General features: G+C 46.9%; 1 protein-coding gene across 3 annotated transcripts; it reads left to right on the forward strand.

Moving 5' to 3' along the window:
• The first annotated feature begins 183 nt into the window (after positions 1–183).
• SLC2A8 (solute carrier family 2 member 8) lies at positions 184–16,042 on the forward strand. Of its 3 annotated transcripts, none has more exons than XM_035113395.3 (11): positions 184–674; positions 3,835–3,996; positions 6,873–7,035; positions 7,868–8,074; positions 8,468–8,567; positions 9,077–9,288; positions 10,136–10,282; positions 10,531–10,639; positions 11,009–11,185; positions 12,670–12,815; positions 13,337–16,042. In XM_035113395.3, exons 2-11 carry the CDS (start codon positions 3,896–3,898, stop codon positions 13,475–13,477), a joined length of 1,503 nt encoding a protein of 500 aa, XP_034969286.2. In that variant the 5' UTR covers positions 184–674; positions 3,835–3,895; the 3' UTR covers positions 13,478–16,042. The 3 variants fall into 3 exon arrangements, with proteins under 3 accessions (XP_034969286.2, XP_060126371.1, XP_088521075.1); XM_088664949.1 differs by lacking the exon at positions 184–674 and adding an exon at positions 2,474–2,592 and having other exon boundaries at positions 13,337–14,685; XM_060270388.2 differs by lacking the exon at positions 7,868–8,074 and having other exon boundaries at positions 537–674; positions 13,337–14,685.
• Positions 16,043–20,087: the final 4,045 nt, after the last annotated feature.

Consider the following 20,087-nt stretch of genomic DNA (forward strand, 5'->3'; position numbering starts at 1 on the left):
GACACCGACGGCTCTCCGTCTCTTGGGTCTCTTTACAGCATTGGAAAACCAGTTGAAATTGAGAACGGGAGTTGCCATTGTACATTGTTGAGATGTGTGGCTCCTTATTTTCCTATGTCTGAGAGTCAAACCCTACGCCAAAGGATAAATGGACATAAATCTGACATCAGGAATCACAAGATAGAGAAACCAGTAGAACACTTCAATCTCCCAGGACATTCTATACAAGATCTCAAAGTAGCTGTCTTATTACTTCTGAGTAAATACCCCTCCCCACCCTCTGACTATACAGAAGGGACTGGTGACTTCTGTTTCAGTGTACTGTTTCAGTGTACACTATCTGAAGAAGTGTGCATGCACACGAAAGCTCATACCTATGACAAACTTATTTGGTCTCTAAGGTGCTACTGGAAGGATTTTTTTTTTTTTAGAGTCAAAGAGTTGTTATTTACTTTCTCCCTCCAGGGCAAAAGAGAGGCCAAGCCGGAAGTACAATCACATGAGGGAAAGGATTTAATCGTTTTAGTTTCTGGTCCGTTGTTATTTTCCTCTCTACCGTGAAAACGTGGTCCCAACTGTTTAGTTCCGCCTTGCAGTTGATTCTCAAGATTGTAGTTGCCGGCTTTGATTTGGAGGTGAAGAGCGACGCTTTAGTCCTTGGACGGGAAGGGAAGGTGAGTTTGCGCCGCCCAAAGCCTCCCCCAATTTTTTTTCCTTACATTATCCCGCTTCCACCCTACTTCAACTAGATTTTAATTCATTCTCTCTCCTAAGTTCCTTCATTTTGCACGCTTTTTGCCAAGCTGTCCGGTCCTCCCGTCCTAGGCTATTTTATCAGTCTAGCGTCACATTCTGTACTTCCACAGGGGTCTTGGGGAGGGGTCTTCCTAGGCCTGCTACTAAAGAAGTTGGAGACTGATCCTGGGACCTGTCCCACGACTTCTCTGGTGAAACAAGTTTTGTGCGTTGGGCGTGTTGGTGGTGTTAGATTGTGAGACGACTCCCAAGAAGAGCACTACAGATATGGTTAATAGCGCCTGTGTGGTGCCAGAGAGAAATAATAGTGCCTGTTTGACCACTCCCTTTTGTGCCAGTGAGGGACGTGTGTCTTCCTTTGTGGGGTTCTCTGACTGTTCGGTCTCCCTCAGCAAATGCTCCCTCTGCGTTTTTGAACTGCAGTACTTTTCAGGCTGGCTGCTTGTTTACTCAGCCCATCCCTCTTGCCTAATACTGTAATAGGCTACAGGGCAGAAGAGCATGGGTGTAGTCAGGGCTTTTGTTGGGTGGGGCAGAACCGACGTGATTCGTCAGTTATTTCCATTGTTTTACTTGATGTGGGGGGGGGAGGGGAAGCTGCCCATGCAAAAGAGTGGTGATCAGCAAAGATCACGAATTGAGTCATAGCTTGTCACGAGAGGGAGCGACCCCAACTGCCTTGAAGATGGTGGTTGTGAGGCCACTCCCAAATAAATTTCCCTAGATCTTGGAAATTGTTCCAGCTTCAGGGCCAGTTACAAGTGTTACCTTTTGGGGTAAGGTGTTCAGGCAGGTGGTGACTGTCCAGTTGTTCTTGGATGACCCAGATTAGAGGGAGGCTGGCACAAAGTGATCCCCATTAGTTTGCTGGCAGAGCATGGATTTGCTCCTAGATTTCTCTGGCTCAAATCTGATGCTGCACAGGAAAGCATGTGATTGAACAAATACAGAGTGCCTTTTCTATGACGCCATCACACCTAGCCACTTTTTCCAACCTTTCTGGATTGCTTGATACTCTTCAATAACCTTTTTGAGATGGAGCAGCTGAAACTGTACCAAGTATTCTCATTATGGGGCGCCTCTAGATGTCCTTTTTTATTCTGCATTCCTTGTGATTTGTACTCATGATGGTATGAGAGAAGTTATACATGATCCCGTTTCCCATACTGTTTTGGGCATGTGCATGTCCTGCTAGCTTCCTGCTGAAATCTGATAATTTTTCATACCACAAATGTTCAGGAGGAGAGGGGCTTTTTTGCAGTTGCAGCTTTTATTGTGCTGTAGTTCCCCTATAGATGGCAGTAAAGTAGTAACAGTGAAAAAGCATTGCAGAAAACTAATGAAATGCTCTGGTGTGTGGATAATCTAGTATGGATTCCAGCACTAATGCTCTATTCAATGACATGTTGCAGAATACACCCACCTGCCGCAAAAACAAAACAAAAAGTACCAGTCTGGAGAGGATGTCATAAGACCTGGGATTCAGTTGGCATGTTCTGATGAAGTAGGAATAAATGGGGGAGGGGGCTGAAGTGGGATAATCTGGGCTGGAGGAGGAGGAGTACCTTTCCTTTCCACCCCAAGTTCAGTTGCTGTGGAAGGGGAAGCAGGTATTCCAGCTCTTTCTTCCAACCTTGCTGCAGAACAAGAAGCATCAATGAAAGCTAGGGAGGCTGAACAGGAGATGGCAGTGACTGAACAAGACCCTGAGCAGGAGGGTGCTGCCTTGCCCTCTAGGATCAGGTTCTGCCTTTATAAATGGTAACAGATCCACATACCCCAACAGAATGCACATTTGCAGTTCCAACATCATCACAAGGCAAGATAGTCTCTCAGGTGAGGGCACAATGGTTTGACAGGCACAGTGTAGAAACTTCTTGGAACATTTTTGGTGCTTCCATCCAGTTTTGAATAACTTGCTCTGCTCCTGAACTTCTGAATCGTGACTCCCAAGTCTTGCGTCTGCTGCTGAGCCAAGTAAGAGCCTCTGCTTGCATGTGTTGGATGGGAGTCAGGACAGTGCCCCACAATCCTGCCCAGCAACAGTGTCCTATACTTTTTGCTTCACACCCAGCCTGATGAAAGAGCTTTTTATAAAGTGAAAGCCTTCCTGGCTTCTTTGAGACCTTTCCGTTGGGTCTATTAACAGTAGTTTCCCACTGTTATTTTTGGATCATTGATGGTTATGGTGTTCTCAGTTCTCAGAGTGCCAATCCTTAAGGTAAAGGTAAAGGGACCCCTGACCATTAGGTCCAGTCGTGACTGACTCTGGGTTTCCGCGCTCATCTCGCATTATTGGCCGAGGGAGCCGGCGTATAGCTTCCGGGTCATGTGGCCAGCATGACAAAGCCGCTTCTGGCAAACCAGAGCAGCACACGGAAACGCCGTTTACCTTCCTGCTGTAGCGGTTCCTATTTATCTACTTGCATTTTGACGTGCTTTCGAACTGCTAGGTTGGCAGGAGCTGGGACCAAGCAACGGGAGCTCACCCCGTCACAGGGATTTGAACCGCTGACCTTCTGATCAGCAAGCCCTAGGCTCTGTGGTTTAACCACAGCGCCACCTGGGTCCCTTTCCGTTGTGTCTATTAACAGTAGTTTCCCACTGTTATTTTTGGATCATTGATGGTTATGGTGTTCTCAGTTCTCAGAGTGCCAATCCTTACATTGCCAAAATGGTACCATCCACTCATACAAGAGGGAGGTATCTATAGGCTCTGAGGAACCCCCTGGCCTCCCTGTAACAAAACCTAGCCCACTGAAGTCTTGAACATGCTCAGGATTCATAGAATGCTGAGTGTGTTGAGATGGAAAACATGGGAATGAGAGGCAAGGAAATGGAGTCCCCTGGAAGAGGGCATGGCTGGCTGGCTGGAACTCTGAACAAGAGCAGTTCACGCTACAAAGTTTTGTTGCAGTTCCCCCTCCTGGCCAGCTGCAGTTAGGTCTCACTTTCAAAAGTGAAGGCAGCAATGTACAGTATGGTTGAGGAAGCTAAATAGGTCACAAGACTTTCATTTGCTACTTCTTGCTTATGATCTTCATCTCCCCCTTCTCTATTTTTGTTTCTATTTTAAAGTCTTCAGGGCTAAGGAACAGACATCATTTACTGGGCAGAATTGCATTCTCCTTTGCCACCAATGGGAGATATGGCATCTGAAGAAACCAGACCCCTTTTGAGTACTGAGGTGGAGACAGAACTGCCTGCTCAAAGACCCTCTCAGCTGGAGATCTATCTGAGGTATGTGTATTTATCTGACTTCTGGGAGAGAGGAGTGGGGAATAAATTTTCTGCATGTGTGAAACAGTTAGGGGGTAGGTGGGTGGGCAGACCCAGTGGGCAATTCATCTCATTTATCCCCTGCCTTTTCTCCAAGAAGCTCAAAGTGATCCACATTCGGTTGTACCCAGCTAAACTCTACACAGAGCAGACCCTGCAAAATTAGACATGTTCACTAATTTCCAGTTGGTGTATTCTGAGTAGGACTAACACTGCATGCAGTCCATGGTTTGCCCCCACCATAAAAGCCCCTCCCATTTTATCCTCACAGCAACCCCTAGGGGGATAGGTTAAGCTAAGAGAGAGGGTGAGGAGTGGCTATCCAATGAGCACAACATCAAGAAACAGTTAATAGTTGTGCTTAAGTCTTTGAGAGTTTGGTACTCTCTCCAGATTACACCATGTACTTTGGGGTTCTTGCTTTTTGTACAGTTGCTTTTGGTTTTTTTTTAAAATGCAAATGTCCTGTTTTTGGAAAACAAAACACAATTGTTCTAGTTATGCACTGCCGGCCAGGCATATAAGGCTTTGCCAAATATGGACTGAGGGACAAAGAAGAAAAGGTCCTCATGTTGGTTATCTAAAAGTCCAATAGTCAGCCTCTGCCCCTTTGCCCTCACACTGTATCAGCTGTTTGTAATGGAGTTGGATGAATGACGTCTCTGCTTGCCAGATTCTGAATTGTTGGCTCAACAGAATCATCCTGAGAGGTTTTCCAAATCTGATTGAGAATCTTGGAACAAGAGGACTTTTCTTCTAAATACATAATCTGAGCTATTTCTAATGTTCAGGCATGCCTATCCTTGCACAGCCCAAATGGCACCATTTGTACACAAGATAACAGCAGGCTTGGAGGGGGAGTGTTTAGTGGCCGGGGGGGGGGGGAAGGGCAGGGTCCCAAGGGAGGGAAACTCTTTCAAAAGCAGGCCAGTGACGACTGAGCATGCTTGGTATCTGTGGAATGCTGACTGCTGGGAGAGAGATTCAGGAAGTGAGGAAATGGAATGGATAATCCATGAAAAGGGCATGTCTGGCTGGAACACTCCATGCTGCAACATCTGGTTGCTGTTTTTCTTTTTTGGTGTTTTCACTGAGTTTTCTACCACAATCCCAAGATGCTGGTCAGTCATCTCCATTTGAAGACCCTATCATTGTTTTGTGTGATAGCTGAATGTGAATATAGCAGCAACTCTCCCCTCCTGCAGTTTCCAGCACCTTGTATTCAGAGGCAGACTGCCTCTGACAGTGGAGGCAGAACATTGTCTTTTTGGCCAGTAGCCATTTATAGGCTTGTGAATTTGTCTAAGCTTTTAAAGCCATTTCAGGTGGCGCTGTGGGTTACACCACAGAGTCTAGGGCTTGCTGATCAGAAGGTCGGCGGTTCGAATCCCTGCAACAGGGTGAGCTCCCGTTGCTCGGTCCCAGCTCCTGCCCACCTAGCAGTTCGAAAGCACATCAAAGTGCAAGTAGATAAATAGGGACCGCTCCAGCGGGAAGGTAAACAGCGTTTCTGTGCGCTACTCTGGTTCGCCAGAAGCAGCTTTGTCATGCTGGCCACATGACCTGGAAGCTGTCTGCGGACAAACGTCGGCTCCCTCGGCCTATAGAGCGAGATGAGCGCCACAACCCCAGAGTCGGACATGACTGGACCTGATGGTCAGGGGCCCCTTTACAGCCATTTACTGAACCAGCTTTACGAATGGGACCTATTGGGAGACAGTAAAAGGTAAAGGTAAAGGACCTCTGGATGGTTAAGTCCAGTCTAAGGCGACTATGGGGTGCAGCACTCATCTTGCTTTTCAGGCCGAGGGAGCTGGCATTTGTCCACAGACAGATTTCCGGGTCATGTGGCTAGCATGACTAAACTGCTACTGATGCAAGGAAGACCGTGACGAGTGCCAGAGCGCATGGAAACTCCATTTACCTTCCCGCCACAGTGGTAACTTTTTATCTGCTGGGAGACAGTATCACCAATAGAGAAGACGTTATCAGTTATCAGTTTTCCCTAATCACATCTTATTGCCACAGCTGTGCCTTGATAATTGAGTGGGAGCCACACAGCACGTCCCTTTCTAGTGTCTTGCACAAGGGCTGGGGAATGTGGCCTTTTCATTTGGCCCTTGGAACTATTCTTGAACTATTCTCTGGCCATATGTCCCCCACCCCTCCCAGCCCTGCTTCGCACCCATAATATTTTTGCCTGGTAGGAATTAGTCCTTTAACTCTGGCAATGCCCCTTGGTGGAACTGGGATGTGTCCCCCATCTCAATCCCTGGAGGCCAGCTGCCAGTCAGTGTAATGGTCTGACTTGGTATAAGGCAGTTTCCGGCATGCTTAAATATTTGTGTGTTTGGGTGCTGAACTAAATAGAAGTAGTGATGGCCACCAACTTGGATGGCTTTAAAAGAGGATCGGACAAATTCATGAAGGCTGTGGCTATCTGTGGCTACCAGCTGCAGTAGCTATACGTTCTTCCTCCACTGTCACATGCCTCTGAATGCCAGTTGCTGGGAATCACAGCTAGAGAGAACACTGTGGTACTCAGGTCTTGCTTGTGTGCTTCCCAAGGACATCTGATTGGTCGCTGTGAGAACAGGATGCTGGAATAGGTGGACCATTGGCCTGATCCAGCAGACTGTTCTTATGTTCTTAAACAGTTTCTTTCAAAAGGAAGGGTCAGCGGAAGCACTAATACATCTGCATCTGCAATTGAAAGATCTGAAACAAAAGCGTGTGATGTTTTCAGGTGTCTGCTGAGCTGCATGGCCTGCAAGAAAGGGTGGTGGTTTGTGTGTGTGTCTCCTCCCCACATTTTTCATTTTTTGCTTCTTGTGCAGCAAGGTCCAAAATCAGAATCTCTTCCTGGCTACGTTTGCTGCTGTGCTGGGACCACTAAGCTTTGGATTTGTTCTTGGCTACAGTTCACCGGCTATTCCGAGCCTAAAGAAAGTTAGCAACCCGGAATTAAGGTTGGGAGACATTCAAGCATCTTGGTTTGGGGTAAGTCTTCTGCTCCACAAACAAAGGTAGGGCAATACTTCAGTGGCAGAGCATCTCCTTTGCGTGCAGGAAGAGCCTAGGTTCATTCTCCAGCATCTTCAGGTAGGGCTGGAATTGTCCCTTCCTAATACCCTGGAGACCTGCTGCACGGCAGTGTTGACAGCACTGATGAACCCCTGTGAAATGACTTTATATAAGGCAGCTTCCTGTGTTCTTCTGTTGGTTTGATAATATGGGGTGGAAAATAAATGCTTATTGACTTGTGCCAGAGTATAGAGACATAGGAAGGTTTATTGAGTCAGAGCATTCGTCCATCTAGTCCAGCACTCTTGAATGTCAGCAGCTCTCCAGAATCTCTACCTGAAGGCGGTGCATAGGAAACTGCCTTCTACCAAATCAGTACCTTGGTTCATCTAGCTTAGTACTGTCTACACTGACTGTCAGCCGCTTTCCAGGGTTTTAGGCAGAAATTCCCTCACAGTCCAACTTGGAGATGCCTGGTGATAGAATGTGGGACCATGAGCATGCAAAGCTGATGTCCCACCATGGAGCTAGGGCCCCCCTCCCTTAAAAATAAAGTAGGATTCTAGTCCTCAATAGTTCTTGCTGAATCAAACAGTAACATAGGAAGTCACCTTATACAGAGCAGGGGAGAGGTGTGTGTTGCCTCCAAACACCTTGCAGGACAGGTCAGATATGAATGTCATTTATATTGTGCCATCATTGTATACACCAAATCTTGGGTTAGTTAATGTGCTCAAAAGGGGCAGGAATCTACAGTCAGGAACGGTTCAGCTGTGAGAGTCAGTTCCTTTTTCTTTTTCTTTTGCAGTCTGTCGTAACGTTGGGTGCTGCAGCAGGCGGGATTCTGGGGGGATATGTCGTGGATAAATTTGGCCGGAAGCTTACCCTGATGCTGTGTGCCATCCCATACGTTTTTGGCTTCACAATCATAATCTCAGCTCAAAATGTCTGGATGCTTTATGTGGGCCGGATACTGAATGGCTTGGCCAGTGGGGTAACATCCTTGGTGGTCCCGGTAAGAGATGGCCTGCACTGTCCTTTCTCATTGCAGTTTGGTGGAAAGAGAGCCATCTGCTGAATGCCAGAAGCTGCATTTTGCTGAGTTGGAGACCATTGACTCATCTAGCTCAGTATTATCTAATAACAGGGATGGGGAATTTCAGGCCCAGAGGCCTAATGAGGGAATTTCAGTACTTGATTCTGATTTTGTCACCTGTATCTACATACATCTGCCTCTGATTGCCTTGATTCTATAAGAAAAACAGGGGTACATTATTGGCCCCTCTCTCTTTTTTCTTGTTTTATTGAAAAAAATGCAAAATTCTGAAAATGCAAAAACAAATAAAATATAACCTTTTTCTCTGTATGACTTGAACAAGACTCCTTTCCCCCTTTGTCCACGCTGTAGGTATATATTTCCGAAATAGCCCACTCCAAAGTTCGAGGGATGCTAGGATCGTGCGTTCAGCTGATGGTGGTGACTGGCATATTGGGAGCTTATATAGCAGGTACACCCACGTGGCTCTGTTGTGTTCATGGGTTTGCACATTTTCTCTTGCACACATCATCGTGGGATACAAGTTCACCAACCAACACCTGTGGGTGGCGTTGCCACAGAATGTTGTGGCAAATTGAGTGGGGAGAGGGAGTGGAATACCTTGAAAGGAGAGGGCATGACTGCCTGCCTTCATACCTTTGAGCATTTTTGCTTGGGTGGAAAGTGTCTTTGAATTCTGATCATGCCTCTTGCTTGCCTGGGTGATGGGTAGAGAGTTGGTGTGTGAGAATGTACAAAGGCAATATCTGCATTCATTTCTCAAGTTTTCCTCACCCAACACAGGCACCAACAGGCACTCTGTCTTAACGGAATACATCACTTGAATGGTGGGGGGGGGGGCTGTTTGCAGCTATAATGTGCACCAGCTTGCATTTAGCCCTCTGGGCGTTACAAAAGCTGGCAAGTGTCCTTTATTCCTTGCCCCTAAGAATGGCTCTGCTTTTGGGTCTCCTCCCTCAGGCACAGGGCTGGACTGGCGCTGGCTGGCCGTACTGTGTTCCGTCCCACCGTGCTTTATGCTGGGACTTGTGGCTTTCATGCCCGAAACGCCTCGCTTCCTGCTGAGCCGGAATCAGCGGCCAGAGGCCATTGCTGCTCTGCAGTTCCTGAGGGGCCCCCTGGTGGACCATGAGTGGGAATGCAGGGAGATTGAAGTGAACGCCGAAGGACAGGTAAGTGGAACCGGAACCATACTGAAACCAGGCACGTTCTTGGGTTGCAAGGGTGGGAAAGGTGGCAGGAGAATGGACCTGCCACTTCCCCCTGCTAGCTCAGCTCTTTCCAGCTTTAGGCTTTTCAGGGGAGGAGGTTGGAAGCCTGAAGTGTTTGCCATCTGCTCCTCCTGGTATAATATGGCAGACACTAACTGCCCCCTGACATTCTCTTCCTCTGCTGCTGAACTGCTCAGTAGGCAACCCCTTGCTGGAACTGCACGGGAATCAGCAGACGTTTTGCAGATACAACAGTGGGTGGCCTGGTACAGCCACTTACAGTCATGTCCACCTGTCACAGCTGATCTGCAGGGTGGGGGCTGGGGCTGGGGTGAGGTCTGCTTTGCCGCTTTGCATTCCCTGTGGCCAGCCAGCAGGATTGAACTTGCTGCTCAGCAGCTGATGAGTGAGGAAGGTCCAACCCTTCTCTTTGTAGGGATCTGCTTTGTCATCGTGTTTCTCCCTGCGGGGAACATAGTGGTGAAGCAGCAACTGCCAGCGCTGAACTCTCTGCTCCCCAGCTGATGAGTGAAGGGTGTAATCCTGCAGGGGTTTGTTTTGCTCACGTTTCCCTGCAGGGAACGTGCTGGCAAAACAGTACCCAGCGGGATTGACACCAGCTGATGGGCAGGTGGGCATGGTTTTTTGGGGAAATGGCCCAGCTGGCCAAATTGGATCTCCTCATGGGCCGGGATTCCTAGTTCAGCCCCTGGCATATGCAGCCAGGGTGCTGGGATCTCTACCTCAGACCCCTGAGGGGTACAGTTGCCCCTCAACACTGAAACACTGTCCACATCTTCCTTTGCAGGAGGAGCTGAGTTTGGCAGAGTTTAAGAATCCAGCCATTTACAAGCCATTCCTCATTGGTATCGCCATGATGTTCTTCCAGCAAGTGTCGGGGATCAACGCCATAATGTTTTACGCGGAAACCATCTTTGAAGAAGCCAAATTCAAGGTGGGGGGCTCCTCTGTCCTCTTGACACCTTGGATGCAGCCATACCCATTCATATCTTGGTGAAACGCCCAGAATTGGACATGGTATTCCAAGTGTGGTCTGACTAAGGCACAATAGAGTGGTACTATGACTTCCCTTGATCTTCTGTTGATGCAGCCTAGAATAGCATTAGCTTTACTTTGCTGCTGCATCACACATTTTCAAATATTTAAGATTTTTATTTATTTCTTGCTGTTGTGTGTTTTCAGGAGAGTGGTGCTGCTTCTATCATTGTGGGATCCATCCAAGTCTTTTTCACTGCTGTGGCTGCTCTTATTATTGATAGAAAAGGTCGAAAAGTCCTTCTGGTTGTATCAGGTATTGCAGAAAAGCTATCCTTCCAGTGTGAAGTGTAGGATTCTGTGCCTTTGCAAGTTAATTTAATGTGGAACACCATGAACAGCTGGATAAAATTTTCTGGTGTTGGATGTCCAGCAAGGTATCCTTTTATGTGTTTGAAATAGCTAGCCTTAGGGCCTTATCCAACCACTGGCCTATCTGCTTTGCATGCAGGAGGTTCCAGGTTCAATCCCCAGTATACCCTGACAGGACTGTCTCTCTCTGAGGCGAAGGATGCTGGACTAGGTGGTCCATTGGTCTGATCCAGCACAGCTCTTGTTACATACACTCTTGTTCCCAAACAGTATAAATAGGTGTTCTGTTAACTTTTTATCTCATCTTTCCCAGGGTTCATTATGGCTGTCAGTGCTGCCATCTTCGCGATCTATTGCAAAATGGCTCTCCCAGTCCCCATCAACTCCTCCCACGCCAACTCACCAAGCTCCCCTCTGAGTGCTGCTGTTGTGGAAGAAGAGCACCACCTTGCGTGGTTGGCGGTATTGAGCCTGGGCCTCTTCGTCATGGGTTAGTGGGCACTTTTGCTGTGGTTGCTGTACCCACAAAAGCTGGTCTATATAGATCCATAGGCCCAGAGAATCCTGGGCCTTTTGGTGCCCTGAGGAGTTTCCCAGCCATGTAGTAAAGGTCGAGTATGCTTTGACTACATGGATGCTTCCCACACCAGAATGCTCTCTCTGCTGCAGTAGCAGCTGGTGATGCAGACACAGGAAATACACATGTCAGAGGAGTCCTGTTTGATCACAACAAAGCCCTTGATTCCTCCTCCTTCACTGGAGTCCAGCTTTTTTGAGGTCAGATTAATGGCCTGCTTATTGGTAGCCTAGTGCTTGTGGAGCATAGACCTTAGGGGTAGGGAACCTTTCTTCAATCAGAGGGTCACGTTTCTTTTTGGGCAGCGTTCTGCAAGGGTCATGTGCTGGTGGTGGGTGGGGCCAGAACAACACATGTTCAGTTTTACAATAGGCTGGTTTCTACACACAGATTCAGACACCCCTCTCTATACTCCATCCAGTGTGGTGTAGTGGTTACGAGTGGTAGACTCATAATCTGGGGAACCGGGTTCGCATCTCTGCTCCTCCACATGCAGCTGCTGGGCTAGTCACCTTGGGCTAGCCACACTTCTTTGAAGTCTCTCAGTCCCACTCACCTCACAGAGTGTTTGTTGTGGGGGAGGAAGGGAAAGGAGAATGTTAGCCACTTTGAGAGTCCTTCGGGTAGTGATAAAGTGGGATATCAAATCCAAACTCTTCTTCCAGGCAAGCAAGTGGCATGATCTGAGTTCAATGACACATTCCAGCCAGGCAAAAGTATGCAAGGAGGGTGTGGTTCCTGGGGTCTTGAAAGCTAGGTGGAGGGGCCTGAAGGGCCGCATTTGACCCCTGGGCCTGACAGGGGCTCTTTTGAAGATGCTGTTGAGGGAGCCCCTCTCTCTGGGTAGCACAACCTCCTCCACGTTGCTATTGCTGCTGGCTGTTTGCTTGCATTGAGCTGCACTACTGCTCAGAATGAGACAACATATTGTGTGAGTGGTGGCGGACACCTCTCCTCCTTACCATCACTGCTTGCTGACTTGGAGAAGGGCAGGCAAACAGGAAGAGGCAAACAGGAAGGAGAGCAGCAAGGTTGGGTGGCTATGGGGGTTGTTGGATACCTGCTGGGGTGTGATCTTAGATACTTGCCAAGCAATGGCTATCCCCTGATGCCAGTCCTGGGCAAAGAACTCCTGCCTCACTCAAGTCGACCTCTTAAAAGTAACCTTTGCATTATTATTATTTTCAAGTGTGTTTACCATGCTCTTCATCCAAAAGGCTCCCAGGACAGCTTATGAAAATCGATAATACAGTCCCTGCTATCAGTCTTGTACTAGTTGTATCTTTCTGGTTTCTAATCAGGGTTGCCTGTTCATTACTGACCCTGCTCAGTTCAAGGAAACCTCTACTAACTGTGCTGTGAATGAGTTCGCTTTCTCCTTCCTCTGCAACCTGCAGGCTTTGCCTTGGGCTGGGGCCCGATCCCATGGCTGTTGATGTCTGAAATATTCCCTCTCCGAGCTCGAGGCGTAGCCGGTGGTGCCTGTGTCTTAACAAATTGGCTCATGGCTTTTCTGATTACCAAGGAGTTTCATGACCTCATGGTAAGCAAGGACCAGAATGGTTTACAGCAGGAGTGGGAACCGTGGCCTTTTCAGCAACCTTCTGGCGGCCACATGCCAGTGGCAAAAATGGGTTGTTGGGTTCTTTTTGCCTACCATATGCAAGGATCCTGCTAGAGTGAAAAGCGGTAACCACGCTGTGACGTAGCCAGTGGAAGGACTAGTAGTCTTAGCTGCTTTTGTGACAGAGCTCTCATGCTTACTGTGTCTGTAGTTACTACAGACATGCTAGGTTTCTGCATGCAGAAATATTCTGGACGAGAAAACATTCTCTTATGTTGGGCATGGGGAACCTTTGGCCCTCTGGATGTTGCTTAAGTACAACTCCCATGAGCCCCAGCAAGTGTGGCTGATGGCCAGGGATAATGTAAGTTGTCGTTCATCTACACCTAGAAGCCAAAGGTTCCACACACCTGCTCCATTTGCCAACCCAAGAGTACAGCTCAACCACCTTGGTACTGCTTCTGGTTCTTAATCAGACATCTCTTTCTCTTCTGCCCCAGGTCTTCCTGACGCCTCATGGTACTTTCTGGTTGTTTTGTGCCATGTGTTTCTCCAACGTACTTTTTACCATACTCTGCGTTCCTGAAACAAGAGGAAAAAGCCTAGAAGAGATAGAGGCCTACTTCCAAAGATCACATTAGCTGTTTGCAATCTTAGTGGGAAAACTTTTCCCCTTGGTCTTGGACTGAAGGTGTGGATGGTGATGGCTGGTGGGACCCAACTATTCTTCAGAGATTTGCACGAATGTAAAGTCTTCACCAGGTTCAACTGGGTCCAGAGAACTGCATGGGGTGCAGAAGGTGTGGGCAAGATGAAAGGCAGGTTCATTTTGTGTGGGGCAATGACCTACTACTTTTCAATATTACAGCACCACATACAGTATCACAGAATGGCAGGCATTGTTCGGTTTTCTGACGTCTATAACAAGGTGATTAAGAATTGGTTTAGAACAAAACATTGCTTTTCTCTGTTCGTTGGCCATGTTCTGTGTGGCCAGCCTTTTCTTCTTCTGCTGAGGACTGTATACCTCCGGGTGTGTGTGTAACCTGATAGGAGGGTCATCCTGTTAGTAGGTGGGGCCGGAGCCATAAGTGGGTGCCCTCTCCCCTGGGCTCAACCCCTTCCTCTCTCTGCCATCACCACCCCTCTCTGCTGTCACTTCCTTTCTCTCTGTGTCTAGAAATCTCTCACCTTGGAACTACCTCCTAATTCTGTGTAAACTGGGCTTACTCTACAGGTGTAGAGGAGTGAGTCAGAGAGTCCTGAAAAGGCACAATGAGCAATGCACACAGCGTGCACAAAAAGCCTAGCAAAAGAGGAAACAGGGTTTGGCTTAGCCAACGTCACCAGACTATTTTGCACCCCCAAGGTTTCTCACACAAACAGCAGTATTTTAAAATGAGATGCACCCATGCTGTCTGAAGTGGTATACTACCAGTTCTTTCCATGATAGGTGTAGATTTTAATGCAGAGGGGTTTAAAGCAGCCAAAGGTTCTGATTTGCACATGAAACGTCAAACTTTGGCAATCACACGGGATGATTTTTTTTAAAATGAATGGGTTCAGCATACTGCTGCCCACTATTCCCCCTCTCTGGTTCTTGAGTCCTGTTCAGGTTAGTAGTGCTGTAACTGGGAAATAATAAATCTCATTCCCATGATTACATTTCATGTCAATCTCTGCCCCAAGGTGACTCCATCTAATATCATGTGGTGGGGTGGGTAGGGATTGGACCCAGTTCTGCTAGTAAGGTTCCAAAGTCTTCGTTTCCAGACTTCTAATCTTGTTTTGTGGAATAAAGGTTCAAGGATATGGTGCTATGTGGAATAAACCAATACTGTATATTGAATTCCATCTGATTCTTTGGGCAAATCATCTTTGTTTTATTTATGTTCAGTAAATGTTGAGTGCCATAAATAACACCAAGCGACAAAACTAGGGAGGTCTACTGTCCCATATTTTGGCCAGAATGTAAACTTCTGCTCATCAACTAGTTTTCCAGGATGTTGAGTTTATGGGGGCGAGGGAGGGAGCTTCCTGGTCAGGAGTGGGGATTCATGCACATTACCCTCTCCCAGTTAGAATTCATTACAATTTCTACTTTCAAATCTATTCTTAAATTTCCTTCTAGACACATTTTTCACTTGTGTGTGCACTGAGTTGGCCATCCTTAATTTGAAAGGTGCAGAATGGCGTGCATGATTGTGTGTGTGTGTGTGGGCTGTTTTTGTGGGCTTGTGGTAGAAAGAACACACTGGAGGATTCCCCCTCACCCAGTATCTAGGAACTGAAATATTGGACACAATCTAACCAATTCATTAGTGAAATTGTTAACCAGAATATGTGATATTTATTATGTATTTTATTACGAATTGCCTTCTTAATAATGCTTATTTTTTACATTTCTTTTAAAACAGAGTAGAGATGACTTGGGGTTTTGTTTTTAAGGTGCACTTTAGAAAATGGTTTTGAGGTTTAGATGTTTCTACTGAGTAAGAAATATTTGGTGGCAAAGGATTCCCCCCCCCCCCAATATATACACCCAAAGAAGCCTGCCTTCCTTTCTTTCGTCAAGTGTGGGGAATTTTTGACCTTTCAGATGCTGCTGAACCACAACTTGCATTGTTAGTGAGCAACACCTAGCAGACACATGCCTGGGGCATGTTTTAAGTCAGGCACCCCCAAACTTCGGCCCTCCAGATGTTTTGGACTACAATTCCCATCTTCCCTGACCACTGGTCCTGTTAGCTAGGGATCATGGGAGTTGTAGGCTAAAGCATCTGGAGGGCTGCAGTTTGGGGATGCCTGTTTTAAGTCTTTCTGCCTGATCTTGTGAATGTGTCTACTCAAAAGCAAGTCCCACACAATTCAATGAGACTTGCAGGTGTACAAGGTTGCTTTCTCTCCCCCCCCCAAATATCAGTGTCATGAGTGATAGACAACACCACAGGTTGTTATCTTATGTTTGTCTCATTTGTTACACACATGCATCCCCAACGGGGTAGAAGAAGAGACCAAATGTCATAAATATTTATTACATATCAAGGAAGTAAAGAAAAGAAAAACCCTACAGTTCATTTTACAGCTGTGGTCTATGGAACTTTTAGAACAGATTTCTGCCATTATATTCGTATTGTGATTCTCTTTCTTTACAGGCTACATTTGAAAACACAAAAAAGGGAAAACAATAATAAAAATAAAAATAATACATTATTACTTTAGCATTTAAAAACAATGGCGATACAATCGAGTTTAAGACACTTGGTGGTAATTTAAACTTTGAGACTCACAAGAGGGGAAGCCACAGCCCAACAGTACATAATCAGTGAAAAGTACAAAACCCCACTAGATAACAGTCAAGGGACAGGATCCAGCAAAAGTTTGGTGCGACGAAAGCAGCAGCCTTATGGATGATGACCTAAGGACTAAGCTCGATGGAACACATTTGCACCGGTTTCCAAGTAAACATGCAGAGGATGGGAAAGGGCTGTAGCTCAGGGTCGGAGCTAGGCTCAAGGCCTGGCATCTCCAGGTAGTGCTTGGAAGGCAACCTGTCCAGAATCTTGGGCTGCTGCTGCTGCTAGTAAATGCAGGCACAACTGAGCTAGGTAGACCTACTGGTCTGACCCGGCACAAGGCAGCTTCCTATGACTATTGCAAGGCTGGATTCATGAAACGCACTTTCCAGGGAACAAGGCCTGATTCCCATTAATTCTGAGGAAACTTGCATAGACCTCAGATCTGCCCAGTTTCACTGAATTCAGACGGACTTAATTGTGCCTACACATGTTGACCTGGCAGTAAAGCCCAGTCACTGCTAGAATAGGGGATTAGGGTGCCTAATGAAATCTTCAAGCTCCATTGAATCCTCCCAATTTCAGGCAAATCACCCCTCCTACACACACAGGTGTCTCCTAACAGCAGTGGTTAAGGAAACCCATCATAAAAAGGAATCCCCCACCCCGATAACTTGATAGGGGGTCCCAGGTGTTTGTGTGCACGCGCGCACACACAAAAACTGCAGCTTTACTCAGAAGTCAGTTCCCTTGCCAAAGAAGGCTGTTTGTCGCCAACCATGAGTTGTGCTGGATTCTGCTCGAGGGCTTTTTATAAGGGGGAGGGGGACAAGCAACCAGGGTAGACAACAAATTTGTTTTTATACAAACGTTAGCATTTGTGAGTGCTTTCCGTCTGGCAAGAGAAATACATAATAAATATTAGGAAGTCCAAACCTGCAGAAAATAGTAACACCCCACACACCCCTTTTTTTAAAAAAAGAAAGATAAAATCCTGTTCACTTGGACACACAAGAATGCCACTGGGTTGTGGTTGGGGAAGGAAGTGTGGACCTTCGGGTTCATCAAGTGTCAAATGGCACATACAGAACAGACATGCAAAAGTGTGTGTGTGTGTGTGTGTGTGTGTGAGAGAGAGAGAGAGAGAGAGAGAGAGAGAGAGAGAGAGAGAGAGAGAGAGAGATGCTACAATCATGGCAAGGACCTTTAGTGCCACAAGGACTGGGTTGTAAGAGGCAAACTTTGCCAACTATTCTAGCAAACGATGTTCCTTGTTTTGAGATCTATTAGATCACAGACTTCTATTTTAATTTGGCAACAGTAGATGGTCTGGGGGCAGCTAATGCTGTTGCATCACCTGGGCACCTACTGTAATCAGCCTTTTATTTATTTATTTTGGAGACAGCTCTTTTGGAGGAAGACCGGATAGAAAAGTATAGATCATCTGCACTAGTTAATGTTTGAGAACAAGCCTGAGTGCTTTGCAAACACAAAGATATACTGGTAGTCAGAAAACAATGAGATGTATTGGATGGCAACAGAGTACATGTAGGAGACCTGCACATATAACACCCCCTTAGGAATAGTTGGAACTTCTTGCGAGCTGGAAGTAGGGGCTGTTGTGACAGCAGCAAGCGGACCAATATTCTCCCCTCAGCCCTATAAGCATGATCAAACATTTCAAGCACAAATGGATAAACAAAGAGACAAATCCATGTGAGCCAGTGGCTGCAACCAGAGGTGAATGCATGGTCCTTGTGAGAACTGACTCTCGGAGGGAGGGGAGCAGTGGGAAGAGATGCACAGATTGTATTGAGGCCACAGTGTTTAGAGGAGGCTAGTGACCTTCCAATTAAAAGTTGCTGTGGCCCCCAAAATGTCTCCATCTCCAGGTACCATATAGATAACTATAGATAACTACCATATAGATAACTAGGCCCAGAAAGCAAAAAAGACGTTTCATCAGCAACATTCTAGCATTAGCACTCCCTAGTTACCAAACAAATGAAAAAGCAATAGATGCTAAACAAATACAGTAGCTACATAAAGACAAAGAAGGAAATGCCAGATGTTCAGTTATGGAATGTATCAGAGGAGTGGGGTATGCAGGAGGAACTTTAACGCCCCCCAACTATTTCAAGCCAAGCCCCAAAGGGCCATAATCACTCAGTGGTAGAGAATCTGCTTTACACACAAGTTGAACCCCCAATGGCCTCTCCAGACAGGCCTGGGAAGGACACCTTCCTGAAAGCCTGGAAAGCCACTGCCAGTCAGTGTAGACAACAGTGAGCTAGATAGACCAATGGGCTGACTGGGGATAAGGCAGCTTCCGATGTTCTTATTAAATTCAGCCCTTTGTTCAAAATGATGAGGACTAGAATCTTACTTTGCTGTTAAGGGGCTGGAGCTCTGTTGTTAGAACACACACTTTGTATGCAGAATGTTCACAGTTCAAACCCTAGCAACTCGAGAATGTCTGCAGCTGGGAATGTCATTGCCTGGAACCCTCATAGACTGCTGCTAGTCGGTGCAGATAATACTGAACTAGAGGGATCAATGGACTAGTTCGGTGTAAAACAGCCTTCTAGGTGCGAAGCCACTGAAGCTGCCCATAGGACTGGCCTACATCTTATACACTGACCCCACCCAAGCGGTTTTCTCATAGGGAGCTACCACCACCTAGGGGAACACGTAGCTGATGTAGTGCCTTCCTACCCTGCTCTGATCTGTAACAAATGCTGCTGCTGGGATGAAATCCACTCTGCAGTGAGGGCATTCCCTGTGGTGCATTTGCATGCAGGGCTTGCACTAGAGAGATCAGAATTGCCAGTGGGAAGATGAATGAGGGTGCTGGAAAGGGATGATGCCGCTTTGATGTTGACATGAACCTACTTGATGTGGTGCCAACTCCCAAGTTAAAATTTCTTGTGCAGGAACAAAAAACAAAAAGTCTAATTGGAAATGAGACAAGGATGTAGCCTACAATGGCAAAGGAGGGAAATAGGAAAAAATGACTTCATTTAAGCAGAGGCATCAAGCCAGACTCTCAGTTCCTCCATCAAGGGCCCAACAAGGTCTAAGGCAGGAGGTGGGAATTTTTGGCCCTCCGGCTGTTGACGGACTATAACTTCCATCATCCCTGATCACTGGCCACACTGGCTGGGGCTGATGAGAGCTGTAGTTCAAAGACATCTAGAGGGCCAAAGGTTCCCCAACACCTAAAGTTTCCCAGTGCCTTTTGTTTTCATTTAAGAAAAGGTGGGTGCTTTCACATGCAAAGTTACAGTATGTGCTCTAACTACTCAGATGTACAGCACTTCTGTTGGTAGGGATTCCACAAATCTGTCCAAGGCTCTGCCTAACTCTCCTCCCTTGTATGTGCGGAGGGAGGAGTCATCCACATGTCAGCTCAAGTTAAGAGCTTCTAGGTAAGAGACACCCTGCCTCCTTCTGCCAGTAAAAGGTGTGGCTTCTTCACTCACGCAGTTCTTAAGCCAGGGGTCAGCAAACTTTTTCAGCAGGGGGCCGGTCCACTGTCCCTCAGACCTGGTAGGGGGCCGGACTATATTTTGAAAAAAAATATGAACGAATTCCTATGCCCCACAAATAACCCAGAGATGCATTTTAAATAAAAGGACACATTCTACTCATGTAAAAACACCAGGCAGGCCCCACAAATAACCCAGAGATGCATTTTAAATAAAAGGACACATTCTACTCATGTAAAAACATGCTGATTCCCAGACCGACCTGGGGCCGGATTGAGAAGGCAATTGGGCCGCATCCGGCCCCCGGGCCTTAGTTTGGGGACCCCTGTCTTAAGCCATCATGAGTTTCCTACTGTGAGTGAGCTCTGAGTGAAGGGATTGTGCTGAATCTGTGACTCAGCAGGTCTGTTAGTCAGGCTCAGACAGGTGACAGGTGACAGGTGACCAATCTTATTTGCTACTGACAA

The sequence above is a fragment of the Zootoca vivipara genome, chromosome Z2, assembly GCF_965207765.1.
Source record: "Zootoca vivipara chromosome Z2, rZooViv2.hap1.1, whole genome shotgun sequence".
Lineage (NCBI taxonomy): Eukaryota > Metazoa > Chordata > Lepidosauria > Squamata > Lacertidae > Zootoca > Zootoca vivipara.

Coding starts and splice junctions, on each gene's coding strand:
- SLC2A8 (XM_035113395.3), top strand. CDS start 3,896: ATGGGAGATATGGCATCTGAAGAAACCAGACCCCTTTTGAGTACTGAG. Junction 7,036..7,867: donor TTCAAGCATCTTGGTTTGGG/GTAAGTCTTCTG, acceptor TTTCTTTTGCAG/TCTGTCGTAACGTTGGGTGC. Junction 8,568..9,076: donor ATTGGGAGCTTATATAGCAG/GTACACCCACGT, acceptor CTCCTCCCTCAG/GCACAGGGCTGGACTGGCGC.